Below are 26,119 nucleotides of genomic sequence, written 5' to 3' on the forward strand. Positions count from 1 at the left end.
GTTCCCCTCGTGACGCCTCGGTCTGACGAAAAATATTCAGGTGGTGACTGCATTTTTTAAAACTATTAAAACTACTTAAAACAAATATTTTTATATAAAATGAGATAAAACTTTTTCTATATTCATGATCTCTCGGATTTTGTAAAATTATTTTTTAAAAACTACTAGTTCAAACACCGCCTTAACTCACAAACATCACATCTAATCCAATTCACACGCAGTATCTGAAAATTACTAGTTAAAAACAACATTTCAAACTGATTTTTATCCAAACAAAGGGTTAAAGTTCTGTGTGAGCAAATTAGTACAACACTCGAAGAGATCTCCATTAATTATATTTTGAAGAAAACATTGCCATCAATTCAGTTAATTAATTAATTAACAACAGTTAAGTTGCTTCAGTTAATTCATTGGTTATATATATGGGTGGTGGTGGATGACTCAAGTTGACATCAATCCGATGTGAACAATAGGATTATGAAATGATGTTGGCATCCAGGTAAGAGACGACGCAACGGCATTAATGAAGCATAATAAGGGAATATATGTGTTTTAATTAGGAACAATTTGGTAAATGAATCAAAATTAGTAAGAAAATAATACCTACCCTTTTGGTCCCCTAGTAATTCATATGAAAGCACAAAGATACATATATACATAGAGGAAGGTATATGTAGGCATTATTGTGAGTTGGGGAAAAATATCTAATTCTAAACAGTAGTCTTTTAGGATAGTACTGAAGCCCCACTATCTCCTTTTCACATGCTATGAACCCCACAAAAAGTGATAACTTCGCCTTTAAATTCTACTTAGTCGTCTTTCCCATTATTGGCCACTTCCCCACATACTTCAATATCATTGCGGTAGGCTTACATGCACATTCTCATACCTCTATTTCTTCCATAATATCATTTTTATTACTTAATATAAGATTCAATTAACTAATTTAAAAAAAAAGTTAGTAAATTATTTGATTATAATATATATTACATTATCTTTCTAGAATACTTATGTCTGTCATTAAATTATATATCACTTTATAAATAAATCAAATTAGTTTGGAGAAAAATAATAAGTATAAATATTTTTAAAGTAATTCAATAACTTTTTTAATCTTCTTAAATTACCTGATTAGGTTTTATATCAAAGAGAGAAGGTGAGTATATATATAACACACAGTCCGTTTAATCCCAGTTTATGATTTACTCGAGAGGCTTAATTCTAATAATGTATGATTTCAATTCATTTTATATTTCAAATTATAATTCTCTTCATAATTAAGCCAGTTGTATTATTGCATTTTATTAAAAAGAGATTTTTATTAATGTGGGTAGTTTTTAATAAATAATTAACAAGATATTTTAACAAAACTAATATATATTTTTTGAAAACTCATGTATATGCATACACAAATAATTAACTTAATTAATATTATTAATCTCCGTCTATTAATTATCTAGCTTCTATATATATTTAGAATCGGGAAGAGAGCAATATAAAAACTCTAATTAGACATGCTAGCTTTAAACAACAAATAGTATGACTCACTTTTAAATTTCATCCCTTGTACATGGGACTCTCTTAGTATATAACCAGATTTTAATAAATGGATCAAATAGTTAATAACGTGTAAAGGATACAACTTGTCAAAACTTTTTATTGAGTCCGTGTGTGAACACCAATTATTAAAAGAGCAAATTATTAACTCAAATCAAAATATTCAATCAATTAGCAGAATCAGCAAATGATCGACTGGTCTCATATATAAGTGTTTATCCCAACTTGTTTAATTTGCGATCGTAGCTGGTGCATTTAATATATATATATATATATAGTTATATATATAGAGAGAGAGACGGCAAAGATCAAGTGTTGTCGTGAAAATTAAAATTTAGGATATATATAATATCTGACCAAAAATAAATTAGAGGCTGCTCCTCAAATCCTAACAATAAAGCGTCCTTTCAACGCATTATGTTATGTGATAAGATTGGGGCAATTTGCATTGTGGGGAATAGTCAGGCGCAAACCCAACTAATATGTAGATTATGTTAGGAGTCGATATGTCACGTGCTTTTGAATTTAGAGGTTTTTTTTAATAAACTTTTGAATTTAGATATATATGTTGCATCGATAATAAATAATATTATTTATTACTTGTTAAGCAACACCCAGTCTTCTATTTTAATAATTGCTTATACCCCACCACCCAAAACCAACAATATGATGAGTTTGAATTCGTGGAGTTTTATGGATCGTTCGTAAAATGTGGTGGGTCTTATCTCTCTGTTTTTTCCTCCTTAAGTTTCCTTTCCCTCCTCATCTAAATGAAAAGAAAGTTGTTTTTTCTCCTATATTTTCATTCTATTCAAATAAGGGGTTAGTTTGTCAAGGTTTTATAACTCAAATGACACTAAACATATCATTTAAGGCTTTTTTAAATATAAGGTTTCAAGTCAGAATCCTTTATAAATACTATAACCGACGCCTAAGTTATCACTTACCACAAAAAAATGGGGTTAGTCTCCTACACATACAATAGGTTGAATCTTTTTCCCTTAAAAAAGGCATAAATTGGGGGGGGGGGGGGGGCAGAAAAAACAAAGCAGTTTAGCTTAGATGCATGGGGCCGTTTATTTTCTCTCTGATTTTTGAACAAGTAAATACGGTGCTTCTTAATAGTTTTGATCTCTCGGATAGAAAACTAAGATTTTGATCCTTTTATTAATCAAGAAAAAGGACATTTATTTGTCTTCTTTAAATATATTTTGGATCGAAAAGCATCGTAAAAAGTTATATTTGTTTATCGTATATGAAAAAAGCGTTGTAAAAGACACATCACTAGCAATTCATCACTCTATGATAGGACCAATTATTAATTAAGTGAGCTTAAAAATATAATGTTAATAAGGATAAATTACACTTTATGAAAATGTAATCAGAGACTCTAAACCTTCTTCTTATTGACATCTTCAGAAAAACAAGCTGACAAAAGTGTCGTTATTCGAAAGCTAAGTTAGAAATCTAGCAAGTCTCAATTAGAAATGTTTTAAATGAGGCATTTTTGAAATCCAATTTATTCTTTGGCTTAAGAAATTTGAGAAGTTAAATTGGAAAACGAACACAGATAGAATACAAGTTAGAGGTGTTTGGTGAATTAATATTAAAAAAGTTATTGCTTAATTGAAATAATTCTAATAAAGGTTCTCCTCATTTCCAATTTAGCTCTCCAGATTTATAACATACACGTCTTTCCAGGAATCGCATGTAAAAAAATTTCTCAATTATTTTATAATGTTAATAAAGGACTACAGCCTTTAATTGACATTTTGAAATTTTGACTCCATATTTGTTATTTTTTAAATTTTTCTCAGACAGAATCATTATCCATAATAATAATAATAATAATAATAATAATAATAATAATAATAATAATTGCTACTTGTGTTTGTATTTTAAGTTCAACGTAACTATTTTGAGTTCAATTGCGTGATTTGTGGCTTAAACATTTAACCATTTTGGTTCCACCACGAACTAGTTACTTATATTAGTTCGGTTCGATCAATTATATTATTGATTTCTTTTTAGAGTCATACGCTGCAAAATAGTTTAAGAAACAAAATCTAGAAAAATTTTCCAGTGCTTCTTTTTAAGCTAAAAAAAAAGAACTCAAAATCTTAACTTGGATAAAATTAGTATTTACTATTCAATTCGACAAAAAGGGCTCAGTATATATATACTTGGTCATTAATATTGTACGAGGGCCTGGCCAAAAAAAATATATTGTACAAGCGCAGCGTGAAACAACAACCACAAGAAATTCACAAGTTTTTTTCTTTGATGAAATCACTCATGTAAGTTTATTTTCTCCTTAAATTTGTCAAGCCACATATCTATTGTGTTGTCATTAAAAACAACCAAACCACGACAAAACCACCCGAAACCAGTCGGAAAAATCATCGATCAAAGTTGGAATTATTTAACATAATAAACAAGACGTACAATGACGAAACTATTTGTTACAAAGGTATAGAGATTTGAGGTAATTATGCCTTTTAGCACAAATCACACCACATGACAAAAAGTAAAATTAAAGTTTCGTAGCATAGATGATAATCACATCGTCACAAACTGAGTAAGATCGTCCGACTTTTGTCAAGGACAAACATGGCAATAAAATTAGTTCAGAATTATAATCTTGGTTTGCTACTCTTTTGAATGAGAATCGAACACTTGGGATTCTCCGAGACCTTTCATGGGAGGGGACCAAAAAAGCACATACATATCAATCAAACATGAGGCCCTCTAAATGTGGGAGAGAGGAAACACTTTGGATTCAACTACTTCACATTCTTATAGCTTTATTTCTTCATGCAGAGACATCTGCCTTGTGTATTTGGCGCTATCTTAGTACAGAAAGAATCGGAGATTGTAAGAATCTCATGTGCTGGTTTGAGTTCCATTAGGGTTAGGGCATGTGGCACGTAACGTACAAGCACTGAGAGTGGTGAAGAAGGCCTTTCGTTTGGTTGGGTGGACCATTATTACATATATTATATATGATGCAGCCTTATGGAAAAGGGCTCTGTTCATCTGATATCATCACGGTATCGCCTTTTGGTGTTTGAGTTTGTGTGTAGTTCCTCTCCTACCTATTTCTTCACCATCATAGATTCATCAATTATACATACTTGTTGATTCACACCACACATGATCAATAAAGGCAGATATCACAGGTTCAGCTCTGTCTACTAATTAATAAAAGGTGTTTGGATGGAAACCAAACATATTTCAAAAGTAATTTTATGGTATACGAAGTAAATATACAGAAGAATTTGTCTCGATTTGCGAAAAAGTACTTTTGAAAAGCACTTTTAAGCAAATCCAGACACCCCCAAAACTGAAAAGGCCAGTCAATATCTTGTTAATTAATAATAATAATTGATAATTTGTATCGAGATGTCAAATATGAGTCCATTTAATTTGACGAAGGTGTCCCACATTGAATGAAGATGAGTTAAATAAGATTTATATAAGTGAAAAGACTCATGAACCGTGATTAAGTTTCTGGTTAAGATGTAAGGTTGAGCTTTTTCACATATATTTTCCTCCAGTTACCGGCCTCAACTTATAACTCTCCCTTTCTGGAATTTTTTTTTTGGGGCCTAACAGTTTAAATTGCATGTGGTCCTGTTAATAGCCTACCAAGCTTTAAAATAAATTAAGCAGAGATTTGCAGCTCAACTATGAAATATTATAGTATCACATAAGCTCTCGTGATAAGCTTCAATATCCTAGAGAGCCTTTTGTTTAATATTTTAGATTCAATGAACTATGTATGAATAACATATATGTTTGATATAATTGGAGCATAAGCAATCCGAAAGTTTAAATTCAGAATAATAATCCAACCTTTGCAATTTAGATACATAATATTCAAATTCATGGCCATCACATTGTTGGACTTGCATTAATCATCACGTTACTCGATTTACTTCTACTCATCCTAGGGCACTAAATCTATCTCGTCTTCTCATTTGATGAATTACTATTCTGAATCTAATCATGTTTAACTAACATGAGAGTCATTTTTTATGGGTCTAATCCCAAGTCCCAACACGTTGAACACCTTAGTATTTAAATGAGGGGGGTAGTTCAGTGTCCCAGATCATAGCTAACGTTCCTTTTCCACTATATAAGAGATAGTGAAAGTGATCGAGGGACAAAAAATGGCGGATATGCAAACCTGTCACATAAAGAACCAGATCTATGGACAATAATACAGATGGATGTATATGTCTTTTGAGTGTATATGGATCAATGAATGAGACACTTTTGATAAAGCGAGATGAAAAATTGAAGGCCTTTCGATTTCAGGGATTGGAATTAATTGAAATAACATTAAATTTATGATACTGTTTGTTTTGCAGTGACATGCGATGTGTCAACAGACAAATGAACAGGCCCACATCGGATGGATTTGGGAGTCCCATCACAGCATGCTTCGGCCGACCCTCCAGAATTTGCTCTTTCCACTTGTGGTTCTTTGTTCATTGTATCGCCTTTCATTATTTCATATGGTACCAATCATTCCATTCTTTTTTTCCCCACTTCCATATCATTACTCTCTCTATAAACTCCTGCTTTTTCTAACATCACAATTCCCAAAATATTTCCCATACTTTCAATATTATTTTTTTTTCATGTTACTTTTTCATATTCAATGTTATCTCACGGGATGCTTTTTTTTTTTTTTTTTGATATTTCTGATGTTAAGAGTTCTTAATTCTTCTGGTTTGAGATGAATTGAATGCCTTCCACTCAACTCAGTCATAATTGGTGTTATGAAAAATTATCATGAGATCTTAGAAAAAGAATATAATCACAAAAAGAAAATCTTAATTGAACAATATGAATCTTGTTTGTCATTTCTTGCACTGGATTACATTCTTTATTGAGACCACACAGTGATTTTTTCCTTTGTTTTATATGATTTTATCATTCAAATATTGTTTTATTATTGTTCTTTGTTGATACTCCCTATGGTCCTAAATCTAAAAACTAGATAAGAGGGCTTACTTTGATCCTATATATAAAATCTCAGTCCATTGTGTTTATCAAATTTATAATTTTTTTAAAAAATATTTCTATTAATTGCATATGGTAATAAGTTCCCATCAAGGGTCAAATAGGGAATTTTAGCAAAATCAACACATTAATTTGTTACAAATAATTAATTTAACTTATTTTTTTAATATTCATCAATTAATTATCGATTAATTATCTATTTTCAAAATTTTAGTTACAGAGAGACCAAGAGCTATTTTGGTTGGCTGTCTGATGATAATGACTGAATAATACAGTGATGGGTAGTGCCAGTGGGTGCCTGTCTCAAATATATACCTCTGTTTTAAATCAACAAATAATCGAACTTTATTCAATTAATAACTGTTAAGTTAGTTGTATTTATTCATAAACATATTACAAACGAATCCCCTTATCCTCTTGAAGTTTCTATTTGTTCCTTATGCTCCTTATGCCTAATTCAACTGATAATTATATATAAAATATAAAAAAAATTCGCCAGTTATTTATAAATTATGAAGGATATAGTTCATTTTTTACATTTTTTTTCAGAATCTAGAACTGGTCTATATATATATATATTTTTTGGTTACAACTGGTCTATATTATTAATAACCCCCATCCACTGATTTGTCCTCCTTGGAATTTATTTTTGGGCTAGCGTGCCATATATGGGCCTTTTCTTCTGCCACCTCCATATATGGGCCATATCATGTCATTTCAACTAATTTGGAATCCAATTTAAATATTTTGGGCCGGTAAAGCAATCAGACTAACCCGCTAAGCTTGTCCAGGTGAGTGAGGCCCACCTCCTTTATTTTATTTAATTATTTTCAAATTTTATAATATATCAGCATGTCTCCATATCTTTGTGATATTCTTGCTCTTCTAGATTATTTACAGACATTAACCAGAGAAGCTTATTAAAATTATAAATACTTTTTTTAATTTTGATTATCTTCAAAAGTTTAAGTAAACACAGTGAAATTTCATAAAAGTGATTTTTTAATGTAAAAAACTTACACAAACGGTCCCTTAATCCTACTTTAACTGGGGTCACAGGTCGGTTTAGAACTCTATTTTTGCCAAGCAAGTCTGTGTTGATTTGGGCTCAATTTTTGGGCTGAAATTCAGGAGTGGGGCCAATTTTTCAGTGAAATTGCCAATGGGCCGAAAACAAAAGGAGCTATAAAGCCAGAATCTAAGCGAGAATTTGGCATTGCGAGTTGGGACCACGTGCTGTGTGCATGGGTTCATATTGGTGGACAGCTGAATGAAATCTCTGAGGGATGTTATGCTCCACCATGCTCAGGTTATAAAAGCTGCTTCTACCTCAAACATTTTTGCTTTGAATGAAGTCGTTCGTCTTTACGCTAATCATGGACTCCCGCATGTTGCCCAGAAGTTGTTTGATGAAATGCCTCAGCGAAATGTATTCTCTTGGAATACCGTCATATCGGCTCATATCAAAGCTCGGAACCTGGCTCAGGCACGAGCTCTTTTTGATTCTGCCCCTCATAAAGATTCGGTTTCTTATAACTCCATGTTATCTGGTTATGTTAGTGCTGATGGATATGAAACTGAGGCGCTTAATTTGTTTACTACAATGCAATCCATACATGAGACAACTGGAATTGATGAGATCACTCTGACGACAATGATTAACTTGGCTACAAAGCTTCGTGTTGCTCTTTTTGGAAGGCAAATACATTCATACATGGTGAAAACTGCAAATGATGGAAGTGCATATGCAGTGAGTTCTCTTATTGACATGTACTCGAAATGTGGGTTATTTGGTGAAGCTTGTAACGTCTTCAGTGGTTGCAATGGGGAGGTGGATTTGATTTCAAAGAATGCAATGCTTGCTGCTTGTTTCAGGGAAGGAAAGATGGGCATGGCTTTGAATATATTTTGGGAAAGTCCCGAATTGAACGACATTATATCCTGGAATACATTGATTGCCGGGTATGCCCAGAATAGTAATTTCGAGAAATCACTTGCCTTGTTTGTTCAAATGGTTCGAGATGGCGTTAGCTGGGATGAACGCACTTTAGTGAGTGTTTTGGGTGCTTGCTCTGGCCTACAATGCTTAGCACTTGGGAAGTCTGTCCATGCTTGGGTGTTGAAAAACACCTCATTTTCTAATCAATTTATTAGCAATGCCATTGTTGATCTCTACTGCAAGTGCGGGAATCTCAAATATGCAGAATCCGTTAATGCAGGAACCAAGACTAGTAACCTCTTTGCAGTTGCTTCATTTATTTCAGGCTATTCATCTCAAGGCAACATGAGAGAATCCCAAAGACTTTTTGATTCACTAACAGAAAAAAACTCCGTCGTCTGGACGGCTCTAATTTCTGGTTATGTCAAAGCAAAGCGATGTGACGTAGTCTTCAAACTTTTTAGAGAGTACATGACCAATGAAGCATTAGTTCCTGACGGGTTGGTCATTATCAGTGTGCTTGGTGCTTGTGCTATAGAAGCCACGCTTACTTTGGGAAAGCAGATTCATGCTCATGTCTTGAGAATGGGAATTGAAATGAATGAAAAATTACCTAGTGCTTTAGTTGATATGTATTCAAAATGCGGGAATATAGAATATGCTGAGAAAATTTTCCATCTAGTTGCTGGTAGTGATAGAGATACAGTCTTTTATAACATTATGATAGCTGGTTTTGCTCACCATGGACTTGTGAATGAAGCGTTTAAGCTTTTTCAGGAATGTTGAAGAAACATATCAAGCCAGACGCGGTGACCTTTGTTGCACTTCTATCAGCCTGTGTACATCGTGGACTAGTCAATCTAGGAGAGCAGATTTTTTTGTTCCATGGAAGTAGATCACAACATTTTGCCAGGTGCTGAACATTATGCGTGTATGGTTGATATGTATGGAAGGGCTAATAAACTAGAGAAGGCAATAGAATTCATGAGAAAGATTCCTGTACAAATGGACGTCAATATCTGGGGAGCATTTTTTCACGCTTGTCGTTTAAATGGTAATATAGAGCTTGCTAAAGAAGCAGCGGAGAAACTATTGAAAGTGGAGGCAGATAATGGGTCTCGTTATGTGCAATTGGCTAATGTATATGCTTCGGAGGGGAATTGGGATGAGATGGGAAAAATAAGGAACAAAATGAGGGGAAAAGAGGCAAGGAAACTTGCTGGGTGTAGTTGGATGTACGTGGAAAATGGCATTCACGTATTTACTTCAGGCGATAGTTCTCATTCAACATCAGATGAAATATATTCTGCTTTGGTCTGTTTGAAAGATATGATGTATTTTTCATCCGCAGAACTGGAACAGCTTTATGAAGATTCAGGGGAATTCTTTTGAGGACATAAAGCGTCAATTAGCCAGTGCCATTGAATGTGATTCTTTGGCACATTAAAGGAGAAGTCTGTTTTGTGGCGATCACGTCGTCAGAATTCGATGCCCGAGGTATGCAGAGACAAATGTTGGAAGAAAACAGGTGATACTGGTTGCCAATGTTATTGTTGGACCACTGGGAATATGATTGGATGTTCTGTTCCTGAAACCACAACAGAACAGGATAGAGCCAAGGATCACATAATCCAAAACCTTAGTGACATGTTAACTGGAGTTCATTCCTTGTCGCCTCTTCTTAATCTAAACTGTTTAACTTCAAGGCATAGCGAGTATTTGCCTTGTCCACATTTTGGGTCCAAAGAACTTTCACGTAAGGTTAGAGATCATAATATACTACAGCAATCCAGAATTTGTAAGCCAGTTGGCGCAAAAGCAAACTGCGAGATTGAAAGCCCAAAGAGCAAGATTTGATTCAGGTGAGTTAGAGATCATGTACCAAAAACAAAGAAAAAAGAATCTCTTCTGCAGTTTTCTATGCTGTTCTGAGATTTCAATCTTACTTCTGAACTCGGTAACCTGTCATACTTAACAGTCTCTTGATTTCCATTCCCCTGGGCATGGGGGATTGACATCTTGAAGGGTATATCTTAAAGCTAATATCATCTTGCATCCTGTAGAACATTCTTGGCGGATACTTCCCCTGTTCTTATTGATACATGGCCATCGGCATATTTTATGTTAACTCATACATTCAATTATGGGTGATCACATGTTGGAGTTAGTGACTTGGTGGTGGCTATAGACAAGAGCTGAAGCGAGTTTTATGTGGATGACATATTGTTATTATAACAGTGCTCCATGACCACTTCTTTGTCCCACTTGCATTCTTATTTTCCCTTCCATGTGTAGGAACATGCATCTGATGCATGATTACATATTCTTTATATTTTTTTGTTGTGATAAGATAATCCTTCTTTTTTACATGCCTGAGAAATGCTCTGTGCACTAAAATATACGCAATTAATAAGCATGAAGATCTATTTTCCGTGTGGGTGGAGTATTTAATAATCTTGATGCGGAAGCCTGACTTCAACAGGTTATTATTAGGAACACAAGTATTTTCCAGACCATTAAGTAATGCGCCAACTTGGAATCTTGTAACCACATGAAGACAGATCTGCTGGTGTGATTGACATTATTGGTCCAGTCCGGCGAAGTAATCAATCCCGTTCCAGTCCTGCCTAATTTAGGTTTAGAAATCTGGCTGGCCCTGTGGGTTGGTTGAATTGACCGGGTTTTCTCTCTCTCTCTCTCTCTCTGTGCCTTCTAAGCCCAAAATGATGTTCTTTTATTTTTTATTTTTAAAAAAGATAATACCTTTTCTATAGGTGTGATAATGTATTGTTGAGTTTGATTATTTTAAGAATTGAACTCTGTTTTATATTTGCGTTTGCTTTATTTCTGCCTTAGTAACTATCTATTTACTGGAGAATTAATTTTTTATTTAAATATTACTTTTAAAATCTATTTACTTTTGTGCCTTAATATCTGTTTTATATTTTAGTTTGCTTATTTCTGCCTTAGTAACTATCTATTTACTAGGGAATTAATATTTTTTATTTAAATATGACTTTTTTAACGGTCATATATAAATATTTTATTTATTTTAATTAAGTAATATTATTTTAATCATGATTGATTTTAGATCATTAACCCTTAAACCCAGTCTTCAATACACTGTTTGTAACATATCGAACTTAAAAAAGAAAGTAATTTTATTCTTTATAAAATAATTTTTTTAACATGTTTATCTTGCAAAACCATAAAACCAATTTTCCATGTTAATTTAAATGTGCAATAGTGGAGATTCTTTAAATCTAACCATTGGGATGGAAAATATATAGCCGTTCACAAGGACATGAATACTTGCTAGGCTACATGATTATAATGCAAAATTGTGAATGAAACAATCAGGTAAGTATCTAAAATATTTTATTTTAACAATTCTTTGCCATTTTATTTTAATATATTTTACTTTTAGCCTTATAAGTATTATCAAATATAATTGGGCATAAAAATCTAACCTTTTCCATGTTAAAGTCTGCTGGTACCGCATTGTCAATTGTAACGTGAATAACGAGTAAATTTATATTAATATTAGTTAATACAAGCTCTTATTCTTAATATAAATATTAGTTTCATTTTCAATTCGGTTTTAAATATAAGGTTCCAATTCATTTTATTTCTCATGTTTATTTATTTTTTAAAATCAATTCTTGTAATAATTACACAAGTTAAAGGTTTAATCAAATAGTAATTTTAGCTAATACTCCTCCGGTCTTAAATATAAGACCCACACCTCTGAAGCATATAGTTAATAAGGGTATTTTAATAAAGATATCACCTAATTATTATAACTAACTAACTCAATAAATTTTTTTAATTTATTTAAATTACTAAACTAATTCTTATATTAAATAGTCAATTAGTTTTTATATTAAAAATCAGAACTAATATATTACTATCTCATATCTTAATTATAAGAACTTGTTAACTAATTTGAGAAAATTAAAAAAATAAGTTAAAATAGTTATTTATAATAAATAAATGTTGTTTTTTTCTAAAATATTTTTACTGATCAAGTTTATTGGTTAAAACTATTATTATTAGGAAGACTATTTTAAAATATATATATATAAATATAAGAGATAAAATATATTAAAATTTTATATTTAAAATCAAAATAAAAATCAAATGACGTTTTAAAACCGGATGTAGAGTTTGATTTAATTGATGAGTCAGCATAAGTTTGACCAAATAATCTGACGTGGCATGTCTAATAAGCAGGTGATGTGAAATTTTTTCGGGGTTAAGGTGCATCCAGCACCTCCAAGTATTTTTCCAGGTGCACCCAGTGACCTAAAGTAATTTATGGTGCAATTTTGCCCTCAAAGTAATTAAAATGGTGCACTGGTATCCTATGCTAACAGATCTGTTACTTTGACTGTGAAATTGATGAGTCAGCACAAGTTTGACCAAAATAATCTGACCTGGCATGTCTAATAAGCAGGTGATGTGAAATTTTTTTCGTCTGCCACTGCTTTGTTTTCTCTGTTCAGTAAATACTCTCTTCGGCTCTTGGAATTTTTTTCAGAGTAAGAAATTTTTCAAAGATACTCCTCTGGTCCTATTTATAGGGTAAAGAGAGAATATATTTTTTGGTCCTATTTATAAGGCACTGAGAGAAATTTTTTGTACGAATGTACAAATTTACCTCTCATTTATTATTGTATGACTTTGTTTATATGAGGTATAATGTATATTAAGTAGAAATAAAGTTGAAAAGTTATTAAAATTTAAATGAGAGTTAATGAAATTTAAGGTTTTTCTTGTTCTGTGTGAAACATGCTGGAAGTGCCTTATAAATAGGACCAGAGGAGTAATATTCAGACAAAAAAAATGGAATTAACAAGAAAACCCATGTCAACTGCTTATTAGACATGTCAGGTCAGATTATTTTGGTCAAACTTGTGCTGACTCATCAATTTCACAGTCAAAGTAACAGATCTGTTAGCATAGGATACCGGTGCACCATTTTAATTACTTTGAGGGCAAAATTGCACCATAAATTACTTTAGGTCACTGGGTGCACCTGGAAAAATACTTGGGGGTGTGGATGCACCTTAACCCCGAAAAAATTCCACATCACCTACTTATTAGACATGCCACGTTAGATTATTTTGGTCAAACTTGTGCTGACTCATCAATTTAACGGTCAAAGTAACAGATCTGTTAGCATGGGATACCGATGCACCATTTTAATTACTTTGAGGGTAAAATTACACCATAAATTACTTTAAGCCACTGGATGCACCTGGTAAAATATTTGGGGGTATTGGGTACATCTTAACCGGTTTAGGAGAGATGCAGCCAGCAGTGTCGTTGGAAACAACCCAAAAAAAAAAAACAGAGAGCTCGCAGTGTTAAGATCGGCAGTCCCTTTTGTTGAAGCTGAGCTCGGTCAAGCGCGCCTTCCTCCTCAGATCTTCGATCGGCGTGAAGCCTGACTCCTCTTTTTGTGTGTACGAAAGCTCTGAGGAACACGCTTGTTCAAGATCAGTCCTCTCCAACGTCAAAATTCAATGCCATTCATTTCAATCTTGGTTCGTCCTTTCTTCGCCCCTCCCAAAGCCCTATAGAAGAGTCGGAGGGTACCACCACATCATCTGAAGGTTGAGGTGGAAGAGGAGAGACGCCATGATTGGCCGCAGAGAAGGTCCCTTGATGAGGAACAATACCCATTCTCTACACAAATCGAGGGTCCTTGTCGCTGTAGCCATCGGGGTTTTCGTTGGATGTGTCTGCGCTTTTATGTTTCCCAGTGGGTTCTTCGGTTCTAACGCAATCCCTCGCCGCAATAACAATCTCGTGGGATCCAAGATTCAGGTTCTATATTTGATCGTTCTGGCTCTTTCTGTATCTATTTTTTTTTCACTTTTTCCCCCTCTGAATCTTGTTTGGATAGAGAATTCATTGAATTAGCAGTATTACCAATGCACTGGGATCATTTGGATAACAAATGAAGCCGTTGACTTTCGATTCATATGTTTCGACTAGTTGTTTTTGGTATATTATTGACTTGTGTGACGTTGCATTTTGACTTGCCGGTTCTATCTTCAGAAGTGTTGATTAATTGCCTACTTCCATCTTGGGATCCACTTTCATGCTAGGATTCTAATGTGATTGGTATATGATCTGTTCCACCGTTCGATATTTTGACCTGAAGAAAACTGGTATTTTTTGGGTCCATTTTTCTGCTTAGAGATCACATCAGTCTGGTTTCCAGATCTTTGTGCCAAACTGGTAGGTAGTTTGATTAATTTAGTGAATGGATGGGGCTGAACTTTTAACACATGATGAATAGTTGAGCGGTTAAATAGCTTGCTCATATGCGCAATGTCTGTGTGTAGGTGAATCCACATGGTTTTCTGGGGCTTAAAATAGCACTTTGTATAATTTCTATTTCCAAGCGGCAGAGAAGGGGCCATAGGATAATATGCTTCTTTCTTACAATGTCTTCTTTTGGCAGGCAAATTCAGCTGAATGCGAATCATCAGATCAGGTCAACATGTTGAAATCAAAGTTTGTGGCAGTATCAGAGAAAAACGCTCAGCTGAAAAAACAGGTCAGGGAGTTGACTGAGAGGCTTCAACTGGCAAAGCAAGGGAGTGATCAGGCTCAAAAGCAGTTTCTTGCTTTGGGTAAACAGCCTAAAGCTGGGCCTTTTGGTACTGTTAAGGGATTAAGAACTAACCCTACTGTTGTTCCTGATGAATCTGTGAACCCAAGATTGGCACAGATATTAGAGAAAGTAGCAGTTCGAAGGGAGCTTATAGTTGCCCTTGCAAATGCCAACGTGAAGGAGATGCTGGAAGTTTGGTTCACCAGCATCAAGAGAGTTGGTATAACCAATTATCTGGTGGTTGCTTTAGATGAAGAAATTTCAAAATTTTGCGAGTCAAAACAAGTTCCAGTGTACAAGAGAGATCCAGATGTAGGTATTGATTCCATTGGAAGAATTGGAGGCAATCACGCAGTTTCTGGGCTTAAATTTCGCATTCTTAGAGAATTTCTGCAGTTGGGATATAGTGTTCTTCTATCAGATGTCGACATTGTGTATTTGCAAAACCCTTTTGATCATCTGATCCGGGATTCAGACGTAGAGTCCATGAGTGATGGTCATAACAATATGACTGCTTATGGGTATAATGATGTCTTTGATGAACCTGCAATGGGTTGGGCTCGATATGCTCATACTATGAGGATATGGGTTTACAACTCTGGTTTCTTCTATATCAGACCCACAATCCCTTCAATTGAACTTCTGGATCGTGTGGCCACCCGACTTTCCCGGGAGAAGGCTTGGGACCAGGCTGTTTTCAATGAAGAACTCTTTTATCCCTCGCATCCTGGCTACATTGGGCTACATGCTGCCAGAAGAACAATGGATATGTACCTCTTCATGAACAGCAAGGTTCTGTTTAAGACCGTGAGGAAGGATGCTAGCCTCAAAAAACTTAAACCGGTAATTATTCACGTAAACTACCATCCAGATAAGCTCCCACGAATGAAAGCAATTGTTGAGTACTACGTGAATGGAAAGCAGGATGCTCTCCAACCTTTCCCTGATGGCTCAGATTGGTGACCTTCTGCTGCCGAGGTATTTGTTTGGCTTCTTGTTACCGTAGGTCATATAAGACACACATGTCCTAGAAATATCTCATTATATATGGACAATTTAGTAAGGCCTGTTGCCCCCTTCAAAGATGGTTGTGCTTTTTCCTTCTTTATTTCTTTTCTTTAGGCGGGGGTTCCACACGTTTTCTGTAATGTTTGTTGTTAGCTATAGAAAGCTTTTATTGTTTTATTTCAACCCTATTCAAATTGGGAATGATTTGCAATTTGTTGGCATGACATCAAACAAACCCCTGCGACATTTTACGGTCAGGAAAGATTTTCTTTAGAAGCTTTCGCTTGATTTCTCTTGCTCTTTTCTTTCACCAACTTCAAATTAATTTTGAAAGGCAAAAGGCCGATGATCTAAATTCGAATGAGATATAATGAGCTGTTGATATGCAGAAAGCTCCATATTTTGTAAAACAATTGAAAGAAAGTCCCGTCATTGGTCATATATGAAGAAACCAAGTCCTTTAACCTGGCATCACATTTTTTAAGAATATGATTGCCTGTAGTTGTGAAAGTAATTTGCTTTTGGTTTACCCTAAAAGCACTTTTAATTTACGCAAATTGAGTTGTTTTGTATACTGTAAAATTACTTTTAAAATCATGATTTGGTTTCCACTCAGATACTCCTTAAAACTTGAATGTCACTGTAGTTGTTGGCAAGGAAGGATGTTTGGCTTCTGTGCACTGCATGTGTCCCTCATCTGTGGCTCCTCCATTTGGGGGAAAAAAAGATGAAACGTCCAAATGACTTCCTAGAGTGAGATAATCGTAATTTCAAATCGTGTTGAAGATTGGACTTGTTTTACAAAAAGAAAGTGATGCAGCGAAAAGTGAACCTTGACTGTTTGGCATGTTGCTTTAATTATTTGAAAATGGTAAATGACAGCTAAATTACGGTTTAAATGACACATCTCAATGGATTCATTCAAATCAGAGAGCTCTATGGAATCCTTGGAAAGTCTCATTAGCTCTTCTTTAGGGCAGAATTCTCGCAGATAAGATTGTCTACGGTATTTTATAGTTCTGAGTTCTTGCTGCAAGTTTTTAAGAAAAAATAAATAAATAAAACATCAAATGATAGAGCAACTTTAAAAAAAAAAAAAAAAAAACTCCATTGGAAATTATGATTTTTTTTTTTTTTGGTGATAAGATAACCCTTCTTTTTGAGGTGTCTGGGAAATGCTCTGTAGCCGTGCGTTACAATATACGCATTGCGCTTGGAGTATTCCGTGTGTGTGGAGTATTTAATAATCCTAATATGGAGGCCTAATTTAGTAAGAGTTTGGTATTAAATCTAACAAACATCCGTTACTTTTTCTGTGATGGGTCCACTTTGCCATTTGTCAACTTCTGATCTCTCCTCACTGCGACCCTCTCATCCTTCCTTTTTCTCTTCTCTCTTCCCTATGTTACCCTTCGTTTCTTCTTCTTCTTCTTAATTTTTTACTCATTTAAAAAACGTTTGAATAAAATAATAATTTTTATAATTAAATTTTTTAATATTTAATATGAAAGGTAATAAAAATAAAAATACATTCTTTTCTATTTATAAAGTTTGAACGATCAACTTCAAATAAAAAATTTAGTCTTTTTGACTTAATTTATTCACTACTTAAAATAACCCTCTGTTCCTTATTATAAGAGACAATTGCAAAGTATATCATGTTCCTTATTATAAGAGACACTTATAGGTTTTCTCAAATTTTGTGTGTTGATTTCCTATTTTAATCCTATTTAATTATTCATATTACTCATATAATTGTATTTAATTCCCATTCGTTCTCTCTCCCACACATTATCTCTCTTTCACATAAATGAGGGTATTGTTGGCAAAAATGTTACACTCTTTATATATTTATTGCACCTAACTAATTTTAACTAATTTTTTGAATAATGTGATTTAGTTAATTATATCTTATAAAAAGGAACGAAGGGAGTATCTATCAATAATATCTACAAGTCGTAAGATGAAAATAGATTTTTTTTAAGGGGGATAGATTTTTTATGAAAAAAATTATCGTTATCGGAATTTATAATTACCAAAATTCTATCTTTGACATTTACAAGTCATTAAAAAAAAATCCATTCCCATGAAACAAAATCCTTTATTTATATTATAAATTAACATTTTAGGATTTTAAATTTTATGAATGTAACCCATGTTATAAATTTTGGTGATGATAAATTTTTTATTAAAAAAATAACTCTTCCCATCTTATGACTTGTGGGTGTTAATAATAGATTCTTTCGGTAAACGTAACCTTTTAGTATATTATAATTTTTTTTTTATAGGATTACCAAGTGATTTTCTTGTTTGCATATTTTAAATAGTGAATGAATTATGTAAAACACTTAAGTTTTTATTTAAAATTGAGATTTTAAACTTGTAAATAGAAAATAATGTATTTTTATTACCTTTCACATTAAATTTTTTTAAAAAAATTAATTATAAAAATTATTATTTTATTTAAATATTTTTTAAGTAAATAATTTTTTAAAAGGTAAAAAAATTTAAAAGAAGAAGAAGAAGAATCAAGGGTTAAAAAGAGAAAGAAAAGAAAAAGAGAAGGAAGATGAGATAGTTGACTATGGTGAGAAATCATTGTGGAAAGGTGGGCTCCACTAACACAAAAAAGTAATGGATGCTTGTTTGATTTAACGGATTTGATATTTTTACTCTATTTTGAAAAGTTTGCGGGTATTTGTACCCAATATTTTATTATGATCCTTATTATTCTTTTTTAATATTATAATAAGTAAATTTGTTTCTTCAACCCTTAAAAAATCTTGCAAAAAAAATATTTTTACACAAGCAAGGTAAAACTCATTTTATGTACTTATTGTATTCTATAAAATTACTTCTAAAACACTAATCCAAATACTTCCTTAAAAATGTGATTATTTAAGAACACGAGGTGAAGCAACCAATCCGGTTTCAATCCAACCTAATTTTTTGGGTCAAAATCCAACCTAATTTAGCTTGGGAAATCTGGCTGGCTGGGTGGGTTGGATAGATTGACCGGTTCGTTTAATCCAGACTTGTGAATAGAGCCGGGAAAACGGGCCGAGCCCGTCGGGCCGGCCCGTTTAAGCCCGTTTAAGTCGCGGGCCGGGCTTGTATTTTAAAGCCTTGAAAGGAAAGTCGGGCTTAAAAGGACCAGCTCTGTAGGGCCGAAAAATAAACGGGCCGGCCCTGTAGGGCCGCGGGCCGGCCCGTTTAAGCCCGCCAATATTTTTTTTTTAAATTTTTATATTTTTTTCTTAACTTAAAAAGGAAAACCCTAACATTTTACATATAATATACTCTTAGTTTTACTTACCACCACTGCTCACACAAATGGCATTCACAAAAAAGAAATCACCATAATTCTAAGTATATTAACAAAAATGTGTTATTATTTATAAGTTGTCAAAACCTATTAAAATATTGTATGTGTTATTTTACCATCTTTATTTATCATTCTTTCATATTTTTTATACTTGAAATAGAATTGGTTAAAGAATCTTTTGAATTAAAATAAAGATCTATATCATTTTTATAGTTAGAAACAAATTTAGAACTAGGGATGATAAACTCTTTTTTTTTTTGTCAGTAGGACAAACAATTATTTTTTATATATACTATGTTTGTTAGTTAAACTTTTTTGTTAATTATTTATAATTAAACAAGATCATCCATATTGTAATTATTTACTGAACTTAGTGTTTATTTAGTTGTTTATGTCTATCTTCTATTTAGTTTTTTCATTCAATAGACTCTATTACACTGTGATAGATGTTTTGACATAATGATGTTTATATTTGTGACTTATTTTTATTTATATTTATATCTTTTATTAGTAATTTTATTGTTTCATTTTTATTATTTCGATAAAATAGGTCAAAAAATAATAATAATACATTTTAGTTAAACGGGCCAAAAGCCCGCGGACCAGCCCGAGCCCGTTATCTCACGGGCCGGGCTTAGAAAAATGCTTCATTTTTGGAACTCGGGTTTAAACGGACTGGCCCGTTTAAACCCGAGCCCGTGACGGGCCGGCCCTGTAGGGCCGGGCTAGCCCGTTTTCCCAGTGCTACTTGTGAATGAAAGCATCAGGTAAGTATTTAAAATATTTTATTTTAATAATATTTTACTTTTATCCTTGTACGTATTATCAAGTATAATTGGGCGTAATATGCTGTAACCTTGTCCATGTTTAGAGTTTGCTGGTACCATATTATCAATTGTAATCCGACATGAATATTTTTATTTGAAAGTTTTAATCTGTAATTTTTTTCCAATGATAAAATTATTTGTTAAAAAAGTTTTAGTAAGAAAATTGTTTTTATTTTAAATTCTGTATCTATTAAAATATAAAAATTAATGACAATATGTAAAAAAAATCAAATTATATGTGGACCGTCCAAAACTAATGTGAATAATTCAAATAAACATGAGTATTTTATTGGCATTTTTACCTAACATCTTCTTACTTAGGGAGCACATTTCATGCTCATCACTGTAAAGAGCATGAAAGCTGCTCCCCAAGTCAGAAGAAGATGTAGAAATGTCAATATGGGCAGTCCATTTGGTTGAAGATCAGTCCTGCTTAACGTCAAAATTCGATGCCATTCATTTCCCAAAACCATATAAGAGGCATCTGAAGGTTAAGGTTGAAGAGCACAGACGCCAGGATGAGGAACAATAGCCATTCCCCACCCAAAGCAGGAGTCCTTGTCAATATAGCCCTTGGGTTTTTGGCTGGATGTGTCTTCGCTTTTATGTTTCCCAATGTCTTCCTCCCTTCTAATGCAATCACTTTTTGCAGTAACAGTCTGCTGGGATCTAACATTCAGGTTCTACTATATTTGATCGTTCTCTATTTATCTATTTATTTTTGGACCTTGTTTCTTTTGCCCTCCGGATCATTTGGATGACATATGAAACTGTTGACTTTCAATTCCCATGTTTCTGGCAGACTAGTTTTTAGCTAACCCTAACCTGTTATGGTGAGTTAGTAGATTAGTTCCTCAATTTGTCAACTATTGTTTTTTTAAAATATTTTTTCTCATATAATATAAATAAAATATAATAAAATTTTTGTTTTTCCTACAAATAATTGATTAAAAACACCAAATAAATAATGTAGGTAATTTTTTATTTTTTAGATAAGATACAAAATATAATAATATAATTATAATAATTAAAAAAATGTAGATTGGCCCACCACCAAGTCATAGGTTTAGCGATGTGAGTTGAAAAGTTTTGTTTGCGTGCAGGGAAACTTTTAACTAACCCTGACACGTCAAGCTTCCATTTTTTGTAGGTTGAACTTATATTACTAGCTTTAGGTCACTGTAAAATACACATCCCTCAAATCGTAGTGCTTGGGGGATGAGACACCCATCTTTCCTTTTTTTTTTTAATAATAAAAAATTATTAATTTTATTTTTTAATCTATTTAGATTAAGTTATAGAATCTTCACACTTTGTATTGTAAATTAATTAATTTTTAGTGCATTTAGAGTTTTTTTTAATTAGTCGGTACTGTTAGAAAAATATTCTAGGATGCTGAATATTTTAAAAATTAATGAATTTAGGATATTGGGTATTCGTAAAAAAATACTTCACAATGTTGGACTTACTAAAAATTCATCAATTTAAGATTAGGATGCTACTAAAAAAAAATATTTGAGTGTACTAAGTATAACTTAACCCAAATAAATAAAAAAATTTTTTTTTTAAAAGTTTCCTCTTGCCTCATTCCTAAATGCTGCAGTTTGGGCGATGAGCACGCCCTTCTCATGAGCATCATTGAGCATGGCATGGATAATATGCTTCTATTTTTTATAAAGTCTTCTTATGGCAGGCAAATTCAACTCAATGTGAATCATCAGATCAGGTCGATCTGTTAAAATCAGAGTTTACAGCAGTATCAGAGAAAAACGCTCAGCTGAAAAAACAGGCCCAGGAGTTGACTGAAAGGCTTCAACTAGCAAAGCAAGAGAGTGATCGGGCTCAAAAGCAGTCTCTTGCGTTGGCTGAACAGCCTAAAGCTGGGCCTTTTGGTACTGTTAAGGGATTAAGAACTAACCCTACTGTTGTTCCTGATGAATCTGTGAACCCAAGATTGGCAAAGATATTAGAGAAAATAGCAGTTCAAAGCGAGCTTATAGTTGTCCTTGCAAATGCCAAAGTGAAGGAGATGTTGGAAATTTGGTTCACCAGCATTAAGAGAGTTGGTATAACCAATTATCTGGTGTATGCTTTAGATGAAGAAACCTCAAAATTTTGTCAGTCCAATCAGGTTCCAGTGTACAGGAGAGATCCAGATGAAGCTATTGATTCCATTGGAAGAAAGGGACGCGGTGATCAGATTTCTGCGCTTAAATTTCGCTTTCTTAGAGAATTTCTGCAGCTGGGATATAGTGTTCTTCTATCAGATGTTGACGTTGTATTTCTGCAAAATCCTTTTGATCATCTGATCCGCGATTCAGACGTAGAGTCCATGAGTGACGGTCATAACAACAGGACTGCATATATGTATAAGGACGTCTTTGATGACCCTACAATGCGTTGGTCTCGATTTATTCATACTATAAGGATGTGGGTTTTCAATTCTGGTTTCTTCTATATCAGACCCACAATCCCTGCAATTGAACTTCTGGATCGTGTGGCCGCTCGGCTTTCGAGGCAAAGGGCTTGGGACCAAGATGTTTTCAATGAAGAACTCTTTTATCCCTCGCATCCTGGTTACGTTGGGCTTCATGCTTCCAAAAGAACAATGGATATCTACCTCTTCATGAACAGTAAGGTTCTATTTAAGACTGTGAGGTATGATGCTAAACTCAAAAAACTTAAACCGGTAATTATTCACATAAACTACCACCCAGATAAGCTTCCACGAATGAAGGCCGTTGTTGACTACTACGTGAATGGGAAGCAGGATGCTCTCCAACCTTTCCCTATTGGCACACCTAGGACCTAGGTGAAAGCTTGTTGCCACCTTCAAATATGTTTGTGCTTTTTTCTTCTTTCTTTCATTTCGTCGTTTTATTTCAACCTGTACTCAAATTGGAATGAGTTGCAATTTATTGGTATGACATCAAACAAGCCCCATCAATTGACTTTTTAGTTTTTATGGTCAAGTAAGATTTTCTTTTGAAGCCTTCTTTTGATTTCTCCTCCTTCCATCTCTCGTCAACTTCAAATTAATTTTGAAAGGCAAAATTCATATGAGACACATTGAGCCGTTGATATATAGAGAGAGCCCTATGTTTTGCAAAACAATTGAGAGAAAGTGTCGTCATTGGCGATTTGTGAAAGAAACCAAGTCCTTTAGTCGTGAAGGTTGTGCACCTAAATCTTGAATGTCACTGCAGAGTCCATCATGCCTTATAAATTTGATCACAAGAAAACAATCCATATCTCATAAAGCAGATCCAATAAAAAATTTCAAGGGGATTGTGTTTAAACAGATAAAAATAAAAGCAGATGAACAACTACAAAATTAAATAAATACTTTTTGTAGGAATTAGATTTAGAGAAGCGAGAATGTCAAAATCGTTTCTACTATTTACTTAATACTTTTGGAGGTTTTACAATGTAGGCCCTAAACCATTACATCCAGTCTCTGAAGATGAATAATTAATAAAATAATATATTTACAACATTGTTCTATCGTGAAATAAAATGGTTAATATAATTTTTGATCCATTAAGTTTGCACGAATTTTGATATTAGTTCAAGTTTCAAACTATAAATTTTAGTCTTTTAATAGACAAAATGGTTCAGTTTTCTGTTAGATTACAGAGAGTAATATTTTAAATAGAAAGAAACTTAAGGGATAAAAACCTAAATTTGAAATTTGAAAGACCAAAATTACAATAAGAATAAACTTGAAGGACAAAAAAATTATATTACTCTTCCAATCCTAAATATAAAACTCTTTTTACAGTGTAAATTACACTATAAAAAGAGTGTTATATTTAGGACTGGAGGAGTAATAAAAAACAAAAGGTATATGTAGCCAGTAACCAGAGTCAAGACTATCTTTGGTGGCCACAAGATCAGCAATTGTTTCTTGTCCGTACTCCTCAATGAGATCTCTCTGTCCAACCGCCAATCACACCAAAAATGAAATTTTAAAAATGCAAAGGGGGCTTACTCTGGTTATTTTTGTAAAAGACGCTGTTGGTGTTAAAATTCTAAGCTTCCTCTGGTTTACTCCTCTAGCTCACAAGACTGAGTTATTTAATTATTAAAAAAGACAACAGTTAAGTATAAGTTTAGAGAATGTAACAGTAAATCTAGAAACTTTTTGGTCTTAAATACATTGAAATTATTATGTTAGTAATAAAAAAAACCAGAAGCATTTACCATCCATCATGTTGATCAAAACATGTGCACGGAACACCGATATGAAAGCACCATAAGCAATAAGACATCATTTTCAACAATATTTGACATCATCCAAAAGTGAAGAGGATTTTACACCCCTACCTTTACCTTTTTATCCGGGTTTGCAAAATATCAGTATGTCCTTTCTATATTAACTTCAAGTTGTTATATTACTCTTCTTATCGTTAATAGAAGACCCAATTTTTGAATTGGTTTTGGTCCTAAATATAAAACCTATTTTTCATATTTATCAATTTTCTCTAAATTACCTTTATAGATATTTCCTTAACCATAATCAAGCAGAAGAAAGAGAGGGAGTATTAAGAAAGATGATTATGGTGTTTTAGGAAAAATGTATCACTTTTCATATAATTAACTAACTTACCTAACTTCCTTAATTTAATCAAATTAGTTAAATGGGTCTTATATTAAAAACTGAAAGAGTACTAAATATGAGAATTTTAATATTGCGATACTTCAGCACGTCGATACATGGCAACATACCACCCACCCAAAAGGGGGGGGGGAGATGACACGTCATAGATTTCCATCGACGGATCAAATCAGATTAAAGTGGGCATATCGGAATGCTCGAATTTTAAGGGGGAAAATTTGAACTGAAATTATGACAGACAAGAGCCGGATGTTACAGTAAACGTAAGCTATAGAATCCATGGCGTCTATGTATGTACAATGGAATCCATGGCGTCCCCGGTGTCCTTCCAAAAGCTTATCGGGCAGTTTACCAATGAAAAAAGCTTATGGGGCCTTAAATGCACGTTTTTTGGGGCTTTTTATGGGCTTATTCTATCGAGCTTTGAAGCAACATCGTATAGATAGGCCCAACACACTCGTGCATGTTTCTGCTTATTTAAAATATACTCCTCCGGTCCTAATTATAAGACCCAATTGACTTATTTGAGGATATTAAGGAAGTAAGTTAAGTTAGTTATTTATAATAAATAAATGTTGTTATTCCTAAAATATCCTTGCTAATTAAGTATATTGGCTAAAACTATCATTATTAGAAGGATTATCTTGGAAAAAAATGCATAAATATAAGAGAGAAAATGGATTGGGTCTTATAATTAGGACCAAATAAAAAGTCAAATTGGATCTTATAATAAGGACCGGAGGAGTATATATATATATATGTAACCAACAGGAATTGAGTCTAGCAGAAGGGATTAATCCCTCACAACATAATGAATGAATATTTGAATCCTAGCTGGGAGAGGTATCCACATTTAATACACACAGTACCTTGAATAGGATTGTCTCCAACAAGAGGATATCTATCCTTCAGCAAAAATACATTTATATATGTGTGTGGGTATGGAAAAAAAAAGCTGAATGGGGACATGTGGGCGAAGTTGCGTTACGCATAAATTCTTTTTTCCTTTCTTTTTTCTTTTATTCTCATAAATAATTTACTTATAAATTCCGCCACAATATGTTATCTGTTTTTTCTTTTTTTTTTGGTTTCTATGCTAGTTTATCTGAATTTTTTTATTTAAAGATTGGTCGGGCCCATGAGCATATTACCCTTTGTTTTTTCCGACTAGAGCACATTATTGCTG

General features: G+C 33.3%; 2 protein-coding genes and 1 pseudogene across 2 annotated transcripts; all 3 read left to right on the top strand.

The window, feature by feature from the left end:
• Nucleotides 1-7,831: 7,831 nt before the first annotated feature.
• LOC114723747 (putative pentatricopeptide repeat-containing protein At3g18840) lies at nt 7,832-9,447 on the top strand (annotated as a pseudogene).
• A 4,420-nt stretch (nt 9,448-13,867) lies between these two features.
• Nucleotides 13,868-16,444, top strand: LOC114723802 (arabinosyltransferase RRA3-like). The gene is made up of 2 exons (XM_028910041.1): nt 13,868-14,359; nt 15,003-16,444. The coding sequence occupies exons 1-2, from the start codon at nt 14,171-14,173 to the stop codon at nt 16,116-16,118; spliced, it is 1,305 nt and encodes a 434-aa protein (XP_028765874.1). The 5' UTR covers nt 13,868-14,170; the 3' UTR covers nt 16,119-16,444.
• Nucleotides 16,445-20,833: 4,389 nt separating this feature from the next.
• On the top strand, nt 20,834-23,127 carry LOC114723778 (arabinosyltransferase RRA2-like). Its single transcript, XM_028910019.1, has 2 exons — nt 20,834-20,995; nt 22,009-23,127. Exons 1-2 carry the CDS (start codon nt 20,834-20,836, stop codon nt 23,125-23,127), a joined length of 1,281 nt encoding a protein of 426 aa, XP_028765852.1.
• The last annotated feature ends 2,992 nt before the right edge of the window (nt 23,128-26,119 follow it).

This window comes from Neltuma alba, unplaced genomic scaffold, assembly GCF_004799145.2.
Source record: "Neltuma alba isolate B1F8T4 unplaced genomic scaffold, ASM479914v2 tig00012154_pilon, whole genome shotgun sequence".
Classification (NCBI taxonomy): domain Eukaryota; kingdom Viridiplantae; phylum Streptophyta; class Magnoliopsida; order Fabales; family Fabaceae; genus Neltuma; species Neltuma alba.